The sequence below is a fragment of the Lytechinus variegatus genome, chromosome 13 (genome assembly GCF_018143015.1).
Source record: "Lytechinus variegatus isolate NC3 chromosome 13, Lvar_3.0, whole genome shotgun sequence".
Taxonomy (NCBI): Eukaryota; Metazoa; Echinodermata; class Echinoidea; order Temnopleuroida; family Toxopneustidae; genus Lytechinus; species Lytechinus variegatus.
Genome location: NC_054752.1, coordinates 12,612,221 through 12,627,664, shown reverse-complemented (window position 1 = coordinate 12,627,664; position 15,444 = coordinate 12,612,221). Strand labels below are relative to the sequence as shown.

At 37.0% G+C, this 15,444-nt stretch overlaps 2 protein-coding genes across 2 annotated transcripts; one reads left to right on the top strand and one right to left on the bottom strand.

The window, feature by feature from the left end:
- Positions 1-1,139: 1,139 nt before the first annotated feature.
- LOC121426878 (cytochrome P450 2C15-like) lies at positions 1,140-7,557 on the bottom strand. Its single transcript, XM_041623282.1, has 4 exons — positions 5,505-7,557; positions 4,385-4,995; positions 3,234-3,561; positions 1,140-1,593 (listed from the first exon to the last, which is right to left on the bottom strand). The coding sequence occupies exons 1-4, from the start codon at positions 5,836-5,838 to the stop codon at positions 1,415-1,417; spliced, it is 1,452 nt and encodes a 483-aa protein (XP_041479216.1). The 5' UTR covers positions 5,839-7,557; the 3' UTR covers positions 1,140-1,414.
- A 3,035-nt stretch (positions 7,558-10,592) lies between these two features.
- On the top strand, positions 10,593-14,349 carry LOC121426769 (cytochrome P450 2J2-like). The gene is made up of 4 exons (XM_041623163.1): positions 10,593-10,984; positions 11,939-12,552; positions 13,153-13,480; positions 14,048-14,349. Exons 1-4 carry the CDS (start codon positions 10,651-10,653, stop codon positions 14,224-14,226), a joined length of 1,455 nt encoding a protein of 484 aa, XP_041479097.1. The 5' UTR covers positions 10,593-10,650; the 3' UTR covers positions 14,227-14,349.
- Positions 14,350-15,444: the final 1,095 nt, after the last annotated feature.

Sequence of the window (15,444 nt, the reverse complement as noted above, 5' to 3'; positions counted from 1 at the left end):
TAAATGTATGTAATACTTTCAGAGACTTCAACTAAGTGTATGGTACAAATTACGATGTAATTCATCCAGAATTATATCCCAAATGTTTTTCATAAACAATTTGGATCACTATCATACAGTAAAAACTCAGATCGCACTTAATAGTCTGCTTAATTCCGCCACCCCCGCCATGGTATTAGATTATTCATTGGTATAAACATGTAAATATTGACCAGCAGCTTTGCCGGCACACAATGAAAGGATACGGTTAAAAAAATCTTCACAAAATTAATGAAATATAAAGAAAAATATGTTAAATTTAATTTTAGAAAACTAATTATTAAATTGCATCAAGAGTGGAAATAATTTTTGCAATATAGTTCATAAATAGAAACTGATGGATAAATAGAGAGACAGAAAGGGAGGGATGGGTAAAAGTGAGATGTGGAATGACAGAGATAGGGGGTTAAACAGGGGAGAGGAAAAAGAATTTAACCCTAAAATGGCCGGGGGGCTGAATCAACCCCCCCCCCCAAAAAAAAAAAAAAAATCTGCCATCATTCCGCCGCGCGAATTTTTTTTACCGCGCCACTCACAGGTTTTATACTTTTAAATCTCGCGCATCTTTTGAGACCAAGTTTACAACACCCGGGTACGCGGTTCAGAAATTACGCAACATTTCGTAAGTGCATGTCAGACCAAAAATTGTTCCAAAACGTGATTTTGTGTACAAAGTCAATGCAAATTGAGTTTTCTCATCTTATTCATAAAGATATTATTATTTTTACTTTAAACGGCTGAAATCAATTGATTTTAGCTTAATTATGCTTCAAAAAGGTTGTGCAATAAATTTGGTAAAAAACAAAGAAAACCAAAGGTTGAAAACAAGGAAATACATAAGAAATTCATAAACAATAAAATACATAAGAAATCGATTTCCAAAACGAAGTTTTTTTTTCAATTGCGATTGTTAAGAATGCTACATATAATATTTTCAAAAAAAGTATGATTTATGCATAATAAAGCATAATTATTTCATATAAAATCTCCTTATTTTGGAAAATTTTACCTTACAGCCTTGTAGATTACATCGCACACCACAAATTTTTGCGGCGCTCGCGCGATCGGCGGCCGAGATCCGGGGGTTGAATCAACCCCCGCCACAGAACAGCCAAAAAAGCCCGGCCTAGTTAGGGTTAACACAAATAAAAATCATTTAAAAAATTGCATAAGCACAACTGAATCAATGCTTCCATTCATGAAAATTAGTAAAGAAAGTGACAGAGAAAAAGAGGCGAAGGGGGAGAGAAAAGAAGAGAATATTAAAGGAGAAGAAAAAAAAATATTTCAGCACTTCTTGCCAAACAAACAGAAATCAAGAAGAAAAGGTGGGGCAGCAGTTGTATAAGACCTATGGAGGATGATTTATACAAGATTAGCGTTCGATGGCGCAAATTTCGTATGGTTCTGGATTCATGGTGATTCCGTTCTGGCCACGCAAGCTTGGAGTGGGTTGATTGGGTGGTAGCCTGAATTCAAACTGCTGGAAGAGGTTGGTGAACAGGAGAAAGGTTTCCATTTTGGCCAGCTGACTACCCACGCAATCGCGCCGACCTGTATAACAACAGAAACATAAATTTCTTAAGGCCTGGTCACACTGCCCGAGCGTTGTTGGAGCGGTCGTGGAACGGAGAGAAAAAAATAATCACCACTCGCTACCGTTCACCATTTTCGGTTTCGATTGTTTTTATTTTCGATTTTTTACCCTCTCTCCCTACCGCTCCACGACCGCTCCAACAAAACTCGGGCGGTGTGACCAGGCCTTTAGTTGGCAATTATAGCCATCTGGGTCCCGTTACACAAAGGTTAGCGATTAATCGTACGCTTGATTTTTACGATTGATTGTATATTATAATCAATGCAATCAATCGTGGAAAAATGTTCTATGATCATTGCCAAGCTTTGTGATATGGACACCTGGGGCCTGTTGCAGAAAGAGTTGCGTTTAAACGCAAGTCAAAAAATCAAACGCAAGTCCCAAATGCGCGCTGTTGATTGGATGAAAATCAAGTTGCGCATGATTTTTAGAGCTGCGATCGATTGCAACTCTTTCTGCAACGGGCCCCAGATTAGCAATGAGTAGTTTTAATTAAGGTCACATAAACGCGCATACACTTATTTAAATCATGCAATCCAATTGGGGTTAATGTGCGAGTTTAATAGATACTTTTCTTAAAGCCTTGGGAAGGGTGCCAACGTTTAATGCTGTAAAGACATGGGCACATTTTTTTTAGTACGTACGATGAAGACTACTTTAAAAGAATATCTCCAATTTTCCCAGCTCATCAAGGAATATGATGGTCTGGGGCATGCGTGAATTAAAATATCATGCTTGTATAAAATGCCGATATTCTCTCTTTTATGAGGGGACAAAGCTAGATCAAAGCAGCTTTACGCTGCCACTTTCTTCAAAATCGAGGGAAAAAAATGAAGACATTTTTAAGTGTTGCAAAATTTCACAAAAGGAAGGTGTTTACACATCCTAGTCGGTATGCAAATAAGGGAATCAATGATGACATCCACTCACTAGTTCTTTTGCATTTATGATTATGTGAAAATAGGGTGGAATTATTTCTTTTCTGTAGTACAATTAAATACGGATTGATTTCTACGGACATATTTATACAAGTGTCATTGCTGAACCCGAAAGTGATTCATTGTAGAGTTTGCTCATTGTCAAATCTGCACAAATTAAATTATTTTATAAATCATGATAAATTATTAAAATACAAATTAGTAATATCTACTGCCACCATAAAATCTTTAATTCCATATCACACGTGTTTTGCATGTAACTGTGACAATAAGCCAACCTTTGAATGTCATAACGATTAATTTTTACTTCTGATTTCGGCAAATTTTCAGGCGAGCGTTAAAATTGTTTTATTTTTTCTCCATTCCTTCAGGCCACATTGGTGAAGGAGGGAAGGGGGGGGGGGTACTTTAAATATCACACTCTTAAAACAGATCAGTTAAATTGACTAGACCAGTAGTCAGCTGGGAGCAACTGATATGGCAATCACTGATTGTCACACTTCTGACATATATTCTAGTCAGAAATAACTCTGTTCTAGTAAGATATTACTAGAAAATACTCAAATATGACTAGAATAACAGTTGCACACAGCTTACCCTATTAACTAGTCATTTTTGACTGATTTGTTTTTAGAGTGCAAGTCCATTTCCCTTCTTACCAACACCGAATGGCATCCACGCATCGTTCTTCTGAAACGCTTTCCCATCCTCGCTAAGAAATCGGTTGGGGTTGAAGTTTTCCGGATCCTTCCATTCCCGCGGATCATGATGAACAGCCCACAGGTTCGGAACAACGATGGCGCCTTTAGGGATCAAATAACCTCCCAAAGAAACGTCATCAGAAGTCATGTGGGGGGCTGAGACAGGTAAAACGGGCCGAAATCTCATGACTTCAGCAAGGGTGGCATTGCAGTAGGGCAACTGTTGACGGTCCTCGGTTGTCGGTTGACGACCACGTCCAATAACAGTGTCTAATTCGGTTTGTACCTGCGTTGGTTATAAAGAAAATGCGTAAGTCTTTTTTTTCTCTCTTCATTTAGTGTCCTCCGAAAAGAAAGAATTTCAAAATGAATGTTTACTTTCCCCTTGGTCTTAGTTTGGATAAACTCAGTGTGCCTAAACAAGCTGAGATGAAAATTACTATAGATGGGGGGTGTAGGTGGTCCACGACCCCCCTAAAATCACCACAAAAAGGGAAGAGAGAGAATAAGGGGGGAAATGGTGAAACATGATATTATTTTTTAAATATATTCTCAAAATCTATCACAAAATTAGCTTTTGGTATTACAAAAGTCAACGTTACTTGCTCGGGACTTCAGAAAAAATACACCATGTTTCTTCCCCTCAAACCTTTTAAGTCACTATGCCACTGATAAAAAAAAAACCTGACCATACAGGGATCAAGACTTGTCTTATTTTTCTTACTTTGCATTTTAGTCTGCAGAAATGCTCAGTGATATTAAATGAATATAAACGAAATGAAATTCGTAAAAAAATAATGCGAATGATGGAAATACCTTATATGCTCTCAATATCTTTTTGAAATTATTATTGATTGATAAATGGGAAAAAACACCAAATACATTAAAATTATAAATATAAGAATATAGAAAAAAAAATATATTCATTCATAAAGAAATCAAACTTTAGAAGGGAAAGATAACTATAGACATGATAGAAGGAATCGGAATGTTATAACTCGAAGAGAAAGATTCGAGGAAAATACCAGCACAATCTATATAACATTGAATAAATTTCATTCAAATTCTTCATAAGGTTTTCATGGCAAAGAAATTAATTGGGTCGCTACCTTTTGTTGAACATCCGGGTGAATTGCTAAGAGGAGAATCGCCCAAGATGTAACAACTGCCGTGGTATCGGTACCTCCGAGGAAGAAATCCAGCAGAATCCGCCAAAAATACTCAACTTTGAATTCCTGGCGTATATCATCATCTGCTAGGAAGGCGTCGATAAAATCACGAATGTTCTCTTTCTGAAATGTCTCCTGATGGCTTTTGACATGTGACATCATGAAGTCCCTGTCGGCAAAGATCGTTTCACGGTAGCGCTTGTATTTCGGTGTGTGTATGAGTGATTCGAAGATGTTCACCGGATCTGTTTCTGGGATCAGTGAGAGTGTGTCTTCGACTGACTTTAGAATCCCAATATACTCTGGATCATCGTACTCATATCGGCGACCAAATAGAAGCTGACATATGATGTTTGCGGTAGCCTTAGAGAGCGTAATCGCAAGATCTGTGGGTTTTCCACGAAGACTCCTGATTTCATCTGCAAGGTAACGTGATTCAAGGTTGATCCGAGGCACAAGGCTCCGTTTTCCGAATCCAAAGGAGCGCAGAGCAGGAAGAGAGAACTTTCGTAAGTCACTCCAAGGCTTTCCATTACTGAACGCGATGGAAGCTAAGTTGGTGAGAAAATTAAAATTCAACGCATTACAATGATCCTCCAAACCCTACATTACACAATGAATTGCCTTTTTTCAGAGCGAGAATATAGATATATTCCAGAACCTACACTTATTAACTTTAATTGATCTGGTAGGAAAAGTCATAATCCAGAGAACAATCCTTGCCAAAGTCCACGATGGTACGGTTCTTAGAGACGGTGATGAAGCCCCACCCATCAATAATTGGGTCAGTGTTGTGCAAAAACTAAGTCTTACTAAAAGTTTGGAAAATAAATATAATACCCTTGACATCTCCCAGATCGATCTTTTATTTCCTAATGGTCTTGGCACACAATACCCCTCTCCCTACGATCTTTCAAATATATGTGTCAAGAACCTGTAGCATGGTAGGAGTGTTGAAGTGAATGTGAATTTCATGATTAAAAATACTCCTTGACAACAATACTTATTCCGTTTTATCAAACAATACCACCATGTTCTTTGGCTGAGACGCATATCTTACCTTTCTTTTGAGGGTCTGGGATACCCCAGTTAAGATGACCAGCCACAAACCGATCAGAGGAGAACTCCCCCGACTTTGCAAGAGCCTGTCTCAAGCTGTCTTTGTCATTAAGAACAACAAAGAGAAATGGCCCTCTCTTCAAACTGAAAATAGGCCCATACTTGCTAGCCAGGTCTGTGTAGGTTTCGTGGATGAGGTCCTCTTTAAAGTTGTACCCGATGAAAGGGAGAGACCATGGTCCGGGTGGGAGTTTCTTTCGTCTCCTGATCAACAAGATGCAGAGGAGAAAGCCCAATGCTCCAAGAAAGACAGATGTGACTAACATATCACCCATTTTCAAATTGAAAATAATTTGATACAGATTATGTGGTACATTTAGTTAGTACCGAATGCCATGCTGCTGAATGTCACTGCGATTCATCACTGTTACCTAAAGGTAGAAAACGTAATTCTTGTGTAGGTACGTTTCAACCTGTGTCGCTTTACCTCTTATAATCGAAATAACAAAATAAAATATCCCGAATTCGCCCGTGTCAAGAGAATGCATTTATACCTGATGTGATGTTGAACGTGGTTTACTTTGAATCATACAAATACAAACACTCTTTTATTTACGTTCCAGGTTTAAAGTCTCCGGTCAAAGTTTCCGGTTTGTTAAACATTTGCAATTCATGACCTTGGGAAGAGTCACGGACGAAGTTATAAAAGTGATACAGGTAAACAAATGATATTAAAGAGGCTAATCACGAATTGAAACCACTCTGATACTTATTTACTCATTTATTCAGACAAATTGAAGTAGAGATCAGCTAAATTGTTCTACTTCATGGTCTTAGACATTTAAAACATCATATACACCAATATCAGTTCAAAGTGTATGATTCTTTAAAAAAAAATGTTGTTCTTATTAACAATTATGTAGTACAAGATATAGTTAACAATTTCTAATAAAATGACATCTGTGCAGTTATAAACTCATGTAGGCCTACATGAATCACAAAGCAAGTACACAATGTGCACAATATCAAGGAGCAAGCTCCTTGACTATATGAACTATAAATGCTGTACGTATAATGTAAATATAACTCAAATAATAACATGAATAATACCAAGGAAGCAAGGCTCAGCAATTAACCAGCTGAAATCAGGTTTCCCCATGGTAAATACATAATTTGCAGTTGTAGTTGTAATTTCAACGGCGTAGTCTGTGAGTGCACGTGCACCCTCCCGCTGAGGCAGAGGAGTTCCGACACTGTCAAGCAAAACGAAATGTGTACCTCTCCTGCTTTCAACAGCTGATTTTCAAAATTCGGTTCCACCTCCCCAAGATGTGCACCTCCTCATGCTCAAACCAGCCTACGCCATTGAATTGTATAGTTGATTTACGTTGTTCATTGCATATCGTATGTCTCTGTCATGCCCAGATTTTGGGACTGACATTTTGATTGCATTTGAACGTAAGTTTTCTTGCAAAACTCTTAATTTCGGGGATTCAAAATAAATTCAGGTGGACTGTAGTTTGGAACCAATCAAATTCTGGATGAAGTTTTAATCCTAAAGATTCATTTGATTTTTTTATAATGAGAAATAGGCTAGTTCTTGTGAAAACTTAAAGCATGATTCGTTTGGAACGTGCTCATAAGATTTCATTAATCTTTTCTTCTAATGCATCTTAATTCCTGATTCTTTGCATTTTAAGTTTTGCTATTCTATGATTGTGATATTGGGTTATTTCATTTCATGTAAAATAGTGTTATATTCCTTCATTGTATTATTCTATTGTTATCCACTCACTCGTTGAAATACATTCATTTTGATTTAGTTTATCAGTAAACGATCATATTGTGTGGAGGAAAGAACTTTTTTGAATAACTATTTTACTTGCATATTCTTTTCATGGATGATGGATCCTACCACACAAAGCTTGAAAATTTAACTTTTTTTGCGTTTCCTGGCACCCCATCAGGACAGGAGTATATTGAAGGACAAGTCCATCCCAACAAAGACTTGATTTGAATAAAAAGAAAAAAATCAACAAGCAATATCACACTGAAAATTTCATCAAAATCGGATGTAAAATAAGAAAGTTATGACATCTTAAAGTTTCACTTCATTTCACAAAACAGTTATATGCACATCTCGGTCGGTATACAAATGAGGAACTGATGACATCACCCACTCACTTTTTCTTTTGTATTTTATTATATGAAATATTTTGATTTTCTCGTCATTGTCGTGTGAAATGAAGTTTCATTCCTCCCTGAACACGTGGAATTCCATTATTTTAATATTTTGTGCTTCAGGGAACTAGAGGTCCTAATCACCAAACTCGTAAAAATTGAAATATTGTATAATTAAAACAATAAAAAAACAAAAGAAATAGTGAGTGACATCATCGACTCTCTCATTTGGATAGTGTAACTGGCTCGTTCAAATAACTATTTGTTAAAAATAAGCGAAACTTTGAAATGTCATATTTTTCTTATTTCACATCCGAGTTTGATGAAATTTTCAGCATTGTGCTTGTCTGATGTTGGACTTGACCTTTAAACATGATCGTGGGCAAAGGAAGGAAAATCTCACGGAAGAAAAGTAAAATACTTTTGGTAGAATATTTAAGTCAATAGTGTTTAATATTTACATTTCCCACACGGATCATTCCACCAACCTCACAAGATCCCACTTTGAACATTGAGTATGTTTAAACTGTGAAATGTCATAGTTCCCATGACGTAGTGCACATGGATGTTATTTGCTTGCCATTTGTCATGGGGCGATAACAAAGAAACCGCCCTTATAATGGCCGGTATATATCTGAAAATGAGGGGAGGGGGTGTCCGTTCTGAGTCACGTGTTTATCTCCCCCACCTCCCCCCCCCCCCAAAAAAAAATGACAGTGAATAAATGAATAATAATAATATTTTTTTTTCTTTTAAACCAGTACTGGTCTTCTTTATTTGAATAAAAATATACACATACATATGTACACAAACAAACATTTTACAAATTATTCAATATTAGATTCCATTTGCTCATATTCATATACAAATTTTCCTTTCGTTTACCTTTCTCAATCTCATATCTTTTTTTCACAACATATATGAACATAATTTTCAAATCATAAAGCTTCATCTTTTTCATTGTAACTAATGTTATTTTGTAACATTTGTAAATAGAATATAATGCATAATTCAAAATTAAATTAATTTCTTTTCCTTTTTCTTTTCTTAGACCGTAAACAATATGTTGAGGCTTCAAACGAAAATTTTGAATTAAACATTTTCTTATGAGTGCTTCTACGTATTTTTATTATTAATAATAATAAAATCAAGGTATGATAATATAATAATGATAATGATGATGAGGATGAAACTAATAATCATCACTAGTATAATTGATATACATGTAACAGCAATGATAATACTAATAAATATCGTATTTACGCAGGATGACCATTGATATTGTTTTTTTCTCATAATTTTCTTACGTTTATTGTTAATGAATGAAACATTTGTTTCGGAAACTGTTACAAACAGTGGTATTGAGAAAGATAGAATAAGGCCATGATGAATCAAAATAATCCATTCATGTTTATGTTTTTATACATGATATTATCGTTTTGAACTTTACCCCCCCCCCCCCTCGCACCTATGCGCATTCGGTGTGCCCCGTTAATTTTACAACCCTATATCGATTATCGCTTCATTTCTTCTAGTTTCTTTTATTCAAGCAGGTGTATGATGTAAAATATGGAAAACATATAGAAAAAGGGGAGTAGAATTTTAAATTAGTGCATAAAAGTGAAAATTAACCATGAAAACCAATAAGATTTCTCAAAATAGCATTTTTTATGAAAATATTTTTGCGTTTCGCGCTCGCATTATTTATTTAGTCTTCAAGAAGTACCTAGTCTGCTAGACACGAGGCAAACAGCTTCGGCCCTTTTGAAAAATTGCTCCTGTGCCCTGCTCCTGCTCTACTAATCCACACATCGTCTCAATTAAGCCGTCTGACATCTCTCAATTGACTCTACTCATTTCCGAAAGATACTCTACTTCCTACATATCCTAACCTCCACCTTCTCGCCTCTCCATTTCACTTCTCCCTCTATCCATCCTTCATGTCTTTCTTAGTCTTTTTTCTGGGACATACCACATAGTGTACCGTAAACAACGCAATTAATCTTGTTTTTGGTTCTGATTATATTCCTTCAGATATGACTTGCCATGTAAATATAATATCTTATTGACCGACCACAAACAAATCATAATTTGATTAGAAAAGAACGCAGTATGCAAATTCCAGCGGGGTGAAAATGTCAAGCTACCGACCCCGGATGACTACTTAAATTTTACCGTTGCGTTCTTGCTCTGTAAGGCATGTAAACTATGAAAACCGATAAAATTTATCAAAATAACTCATTTTCAGTAAACATTTCTAATATTTCAGCATGCGCTTCGCGCTTGCATTATTCATTTAGTCTCCACGAAGTACCTAGTCTTTTAGAAATACAGCTGACAGCTTCGGCCTTTTTTTTCTTCAAAACAAGCAACCCTTTTGAAAAAAAAATTCATGTGCCCTGCTCCTGCTCTACCAATCCACACACCGTCTCAATTCAGCCTTCTGACATCTTATTGACCCTACTCATTTCCGAAAGTAATTATACTTTCTACATGTCCTAACCTCCACTTTCTCGCCTCTCCATTTCACTTCTCCCCCTTACCATTTTTCTAAGTCCTTTTCCTAGGAGATACCACATATTGTACCGTAAACAACGCGATTAATCTTGTTTTTTATTCTGATTATATTCCTTCAGATATGACTTGTCATGTAAATATAATATCTTACTGACCGACCACAAACAAATCATAATTTGATTAGAAAAGATCGCAGAATGCAAAGTCCAGCGGGTGATAATTACAAGCCAACGACTTGTTAAATTTTACAGTTGTAAATTCAAATACATTGCACTTGTCGTTCATAGATATGCAAATACCACTTTGCAATTCGGTATTTGATCTGTTCGAGAATATGAACTCATAGTTCATTCCATATGCAAGTACACTAGGTTATTATTACATGTAAGTGGATCGTCGAAACTGCAACGTTCGGTCGCCATTCGGTTTGCTGTTCATCAAATATTAAGATGTTTGACCCTTCAGTTACATCTGTATTCCTCGGTGCTTTGGTGTTTCTTCTGGTCTTCTGGTTAGCCCGGAAACCGAAGAATCTCCCGCCAGGACCTTGGTCGCTCCCGATCATTGGTTACCAATTCGGACCTGGCCTAATCCATGAAGCCTTTGTAGATCTGGCCAAGAGGTATGGTCCAATTTTCAGTGTTCGGAGGGGTGCGTTTCTTTTCGTTGTCTTAAATGACAAGGAAAGTGTTATACAAGCGCTGGTCAAGTCAGGGGAATTCACCTCAGATCGGTTTGTACTAGGACATTTCAAATGGTCAATTCCCAGAGCAGAGAATGATGGTAAGATACCCTTTTTTTCTCCAGGACTTTCCACAATTGAAATCACATGTCACTTGAGTCGAAATATGAATAAAATTACTTTGACATTTGAACGTAATATGCCACATTATAACTATCTTTATGGAAGTACTTAAAAAAATATATATATTATTAGATTCAGGCTTTCGCTGGGCATCATGATAAAAAAAATTTAAATCATATTTGTCAAATTTCGTTTATTTTTATCCAGCATATGATTGAAATGTAGAATGTTTATATAGACAATTGACCGTTCCTTTTTTTTCTTCATTTCATCCTTAAAATAAGTAGAACCATGGATAAAACAAGGTATTGCCGAATGGCGTAATATGACAAAAAATTTGAGGGACGCGCAATATGGCGTATCGAGCAAAATTAATAAAAAAAATTGCGAGCGAGCAAAAATTTCGACTTTTTTGTTACAAACATCCAACCTTTTATACTAGATTGTTAAATTATATTAATTTTCAGAACAAAATATATATTTCAACCTTCTCTCTTTCCCTTTCTTTCCTTTTTTCATCTTTTTCCCCCTTTGTTCTTGGTCGTGAATTTTTTTGTACGCCACTGGTATCACCATAATTACCATGGAAAGTAATGGTATATTTAAACGCACCTAGAAAGTTAAAATGGTTTTATCATCCACGGGAACTGTATCGTGGTTAAACTATTGTGAAACCGTAATAGTACAACACCACGATTTAAACGTCAAAAGTACGTTATAACATGCGTTTTCTGTCGTTTTACTATGTTCAAACCAATGAAAAACATGGTATTTAGATGAATTTACAACAAATAAAATCCACGAAACATTGTCAGAAGGCAAGACTCGGAGATGACTGAATTATGGAGACGAATCAGTGTTCCTGCTATTGTTAAAACATTTTAACCATAAGCTTGTTTCTGAGACCTTTATCATTTTATTCTCTTACGCAGCTTCCATTGCGTGGAGTAATGGGAAATCTTGGTCTAACTTACGTAGGTTCGCCCTTCCTGCCCTGCGCTCCTTTGGATTCGGGAAACAAAGCATGGTACCCCAGATCAACCTTGAGGCACGGTACCTTGCTGAGGAAATCAGGAATCGTCGAGGGGAACCCACGGACTTGGCATTCTTGCTCTCTAAGGCCACTGCGAATGTCATTTGTCAGCTGTTATTTAGTAGAAGATATGAATACGAAGATGCAGCATTCAGGAAAGCGGTGGACGCCTTGGAAACGACTCTCTCCGTAATACCAGAGACCGACCCAGTCAACATCTTTCAAACACTCATAAATCTCCCCATCCCAAGATATAAAAGCTACCGTGAAGCCACGTTCATAGTTCGAGATTTCATCATGGGTAATCTAAAAAGTCACAGAGAAACCTTCCAGGCAGAGAATATCCGGGACTTCACCGACGTATACTTAAGTGACGACATCTCGAAGGAGTTCGAGTTTGATTGCTTCTGGAGAGTCATGCTTGATTTGTTTGGAGGTGGTACGGATACGACAGCGGTGGTTACCTCGTGGATAATTCTTTACCTGGCGGTTCATCCAGACGTTCAAAGAAAGGTTTGCAAGTATTCATCACCATAAATAAACTGTATCACTTCTATTATGCATACGTCCCCAAAATACAGAGAGATAAAGAGGGTGATTCGATGCTTTTTTTCATTGTTGTTTTCTGTTAAGTTTGTGTACCGTACGACACGCTACTATTTTTATTTCAATTATGTTAATTTCTATTCTCCTTCTGGTACTAATTGAGGATCATCGACAATCAAGAAAAAAAATCACTTTATGTCAAAAAGATGTAAAGTTGTCAAAATGTCCTGTACGACACAGCACGGAATCGCTATGGAATGGTATGGAAAGATAAAACGTATGGTATATGTTGTAAGTGTGCTATATGACTACATTTTGTTTTCAATATGATTGTGAATACAATTATTAAAATGCGAGCATAGTAAGATGGTTTCATCAACCAGATTACATATACAGCAGGGGGGGGGGGTGATTTGTACTTTCATAAGATGCCGGATGATAACATTCCAACGATTAAATATCGGTAAAATGAATGACGAATCGAAACTTTCGTTTTCACCTATTCTTAAATCAAAATATCACGGAACTGTTGACCCAGTACCTTTTGAATTTCCTTCATATATTCAGGTACAGGCTGAACTGGATGCGGTTGTTGGGCGTGGCCGTCAACCAACTACCAGGGACCGTCAAGACCTGCCCTACTGCGACGCTACTTTGCACGAAGTCATGCGGATTCGGCCAATTCTACCAATCTCGGTTCCCCACATGACTTCTGACGACGTTTCCTTGGGAGGTTATTCGATTCCTAAAGGATCTATCATTGTTCCGAACCTGTGGGCTGTTCATCATGATCCCAGGGAATGGAACGATCCGGAAGAATTCAACCCAGACCGATTTCTAAGCGAGGATGGGAAAGTATTTCAGAAGAATGATGCTTGGATGCCATTCAGTGTTGGTAAGATGATAATAGTTCTTCGCTCCACAACGCAAGCCTGATTCAAGAACATGCGAATATATTTACGTATTATATATTGCCGAATCATTACAATGAACAGCCAATAAGTCTTTGTCGAAAGTTGCAGAATCAAAAGAGTAGCTTTCTCCTGGACTCCGGACAAACGGCATATTTGCAATTTTTCGTCAATCCGAAATTAAGGACGAAACTGCTGTACCGGTTTATCACTTTCGACAAAGACCTTCCAGTTGTCTATGTCATTAAACGGGTATATTTTCAAGACCACGAAGTGCCCTGCATCACAAAACATATACACGCACCCTCGTTATTTGACAATCGGGGACCCAATTATCATCGATCACCTAATTGGGGACGTGTGCTTGTGGTCTCATACACTATTCGTGAGCTTATACCATGAGATCCATTATCACTAGTCTGGTTAAAATAAAGCCAACAATGATTGTCCACAAAACCAACAATCTCATGCTGATTGATAAATATCTTTCCACTGGATGAATAATTGATGATAGTTTTGAAGCATCGCCATTTTTTTGTTATTATTTCCAGGTCGCCGTGATTGCGTGGGTAGTCAGCTGGCTAAAATGGAAAGCTTTCTCCTTTTCACCAATCTCTTCCAGCAGTTTGAATTCAGGCTTCCACCTAACGATCCTACCCCTAGCCTTCACGGTGATATCGGGATCACTATGAACCCAATAGCTTTCAGGATCTGTGCAGTAGAACGCTAAATTAGTAGGCAAAGCGGTACCCAAAACATGGCCATGTGATTTTTATTTGGGGTGCTGGTTTGGAAGAAAACTTTGACAAACAAAAAAATTGAAAAGAAAAACATGTTCAACAGCTTTGGCAACTCTTTTATTTAAATATTGTGTGAAAGAAGTGGATGAAGAGAACAATGGTAGAGACATTTTTTCGGCATCACAAATTTTTCCAAAGGGTAGATAGCTTTGGGAACCTTGATTTAAGCTACGCCTACCATTGTTCTCTTCATCCATTGCTTTCACGCAATATTTAAATAAAAGAGTTGCCAAAGCTGTTGTACATGTATGACTTCACACATTTGTATACTTTCTCCCATACGTGTACTGTATCAAAGCAATACCTTTGATCCAGCTGAGGCATGGCGGCTTGTCATTGTTCAAAACCCACCTTCACCTGATTAAGGTATCAATAATTGGTATGGTGTCGAAAATCTGTCTATCTGACGGTAAATCGGATCGGGATCGCCCTAGCCTCTAACCCGTCTTTGTGGTCTAGTGGTTAAGGCATCGGCGTTCAAAGCTGTGGGCCCGGGTTCGATTCCCGGCGGAGACATTTTTTCGGCATCACCAATATTTCCAAAGGGTAGATAGCTCTGGGGAACCTTGATTTAAGCTACGCCTATCATTGTTCTCTTCATCCATTTCTTTACACTATTTCCTAGGCAATTACCGGATAAATATATATATATATATATATATATATATATATATATATATATATATGTATATATATATATATATATATATATATATATATGTATATATATATATACATACATACATATATATATATACATACATATATATATATGTATATAATGTTTCAATACGTCAACTTCAGTACAAATCTATTATGGATTTTTCACTTCCATGACGCCTGACGGATTCCAGAACACAGAAAATATATTGTCAATTGCCCTTCATGACAGTGGACAACCAAGAAGTCTTTGTCGAAAATTGGTGAATCAAAACAGCCGTTACCATGGTTACGTCCTTGACTGTGGACAAACTACAAATATGGAATTTTCGTCAGCTGCAAAACTTAGGCAGAAACTGCTCTTCCTATTCACCAATTTTCGAAAAAAGGACCTCAGGGGTTTTTCCTTTCATTTGACGGGCATTTAAAATACATTTACACTTTTTTTTAATCCGTCTTGCGTCGAAAACTCTCTATTCGACACGATT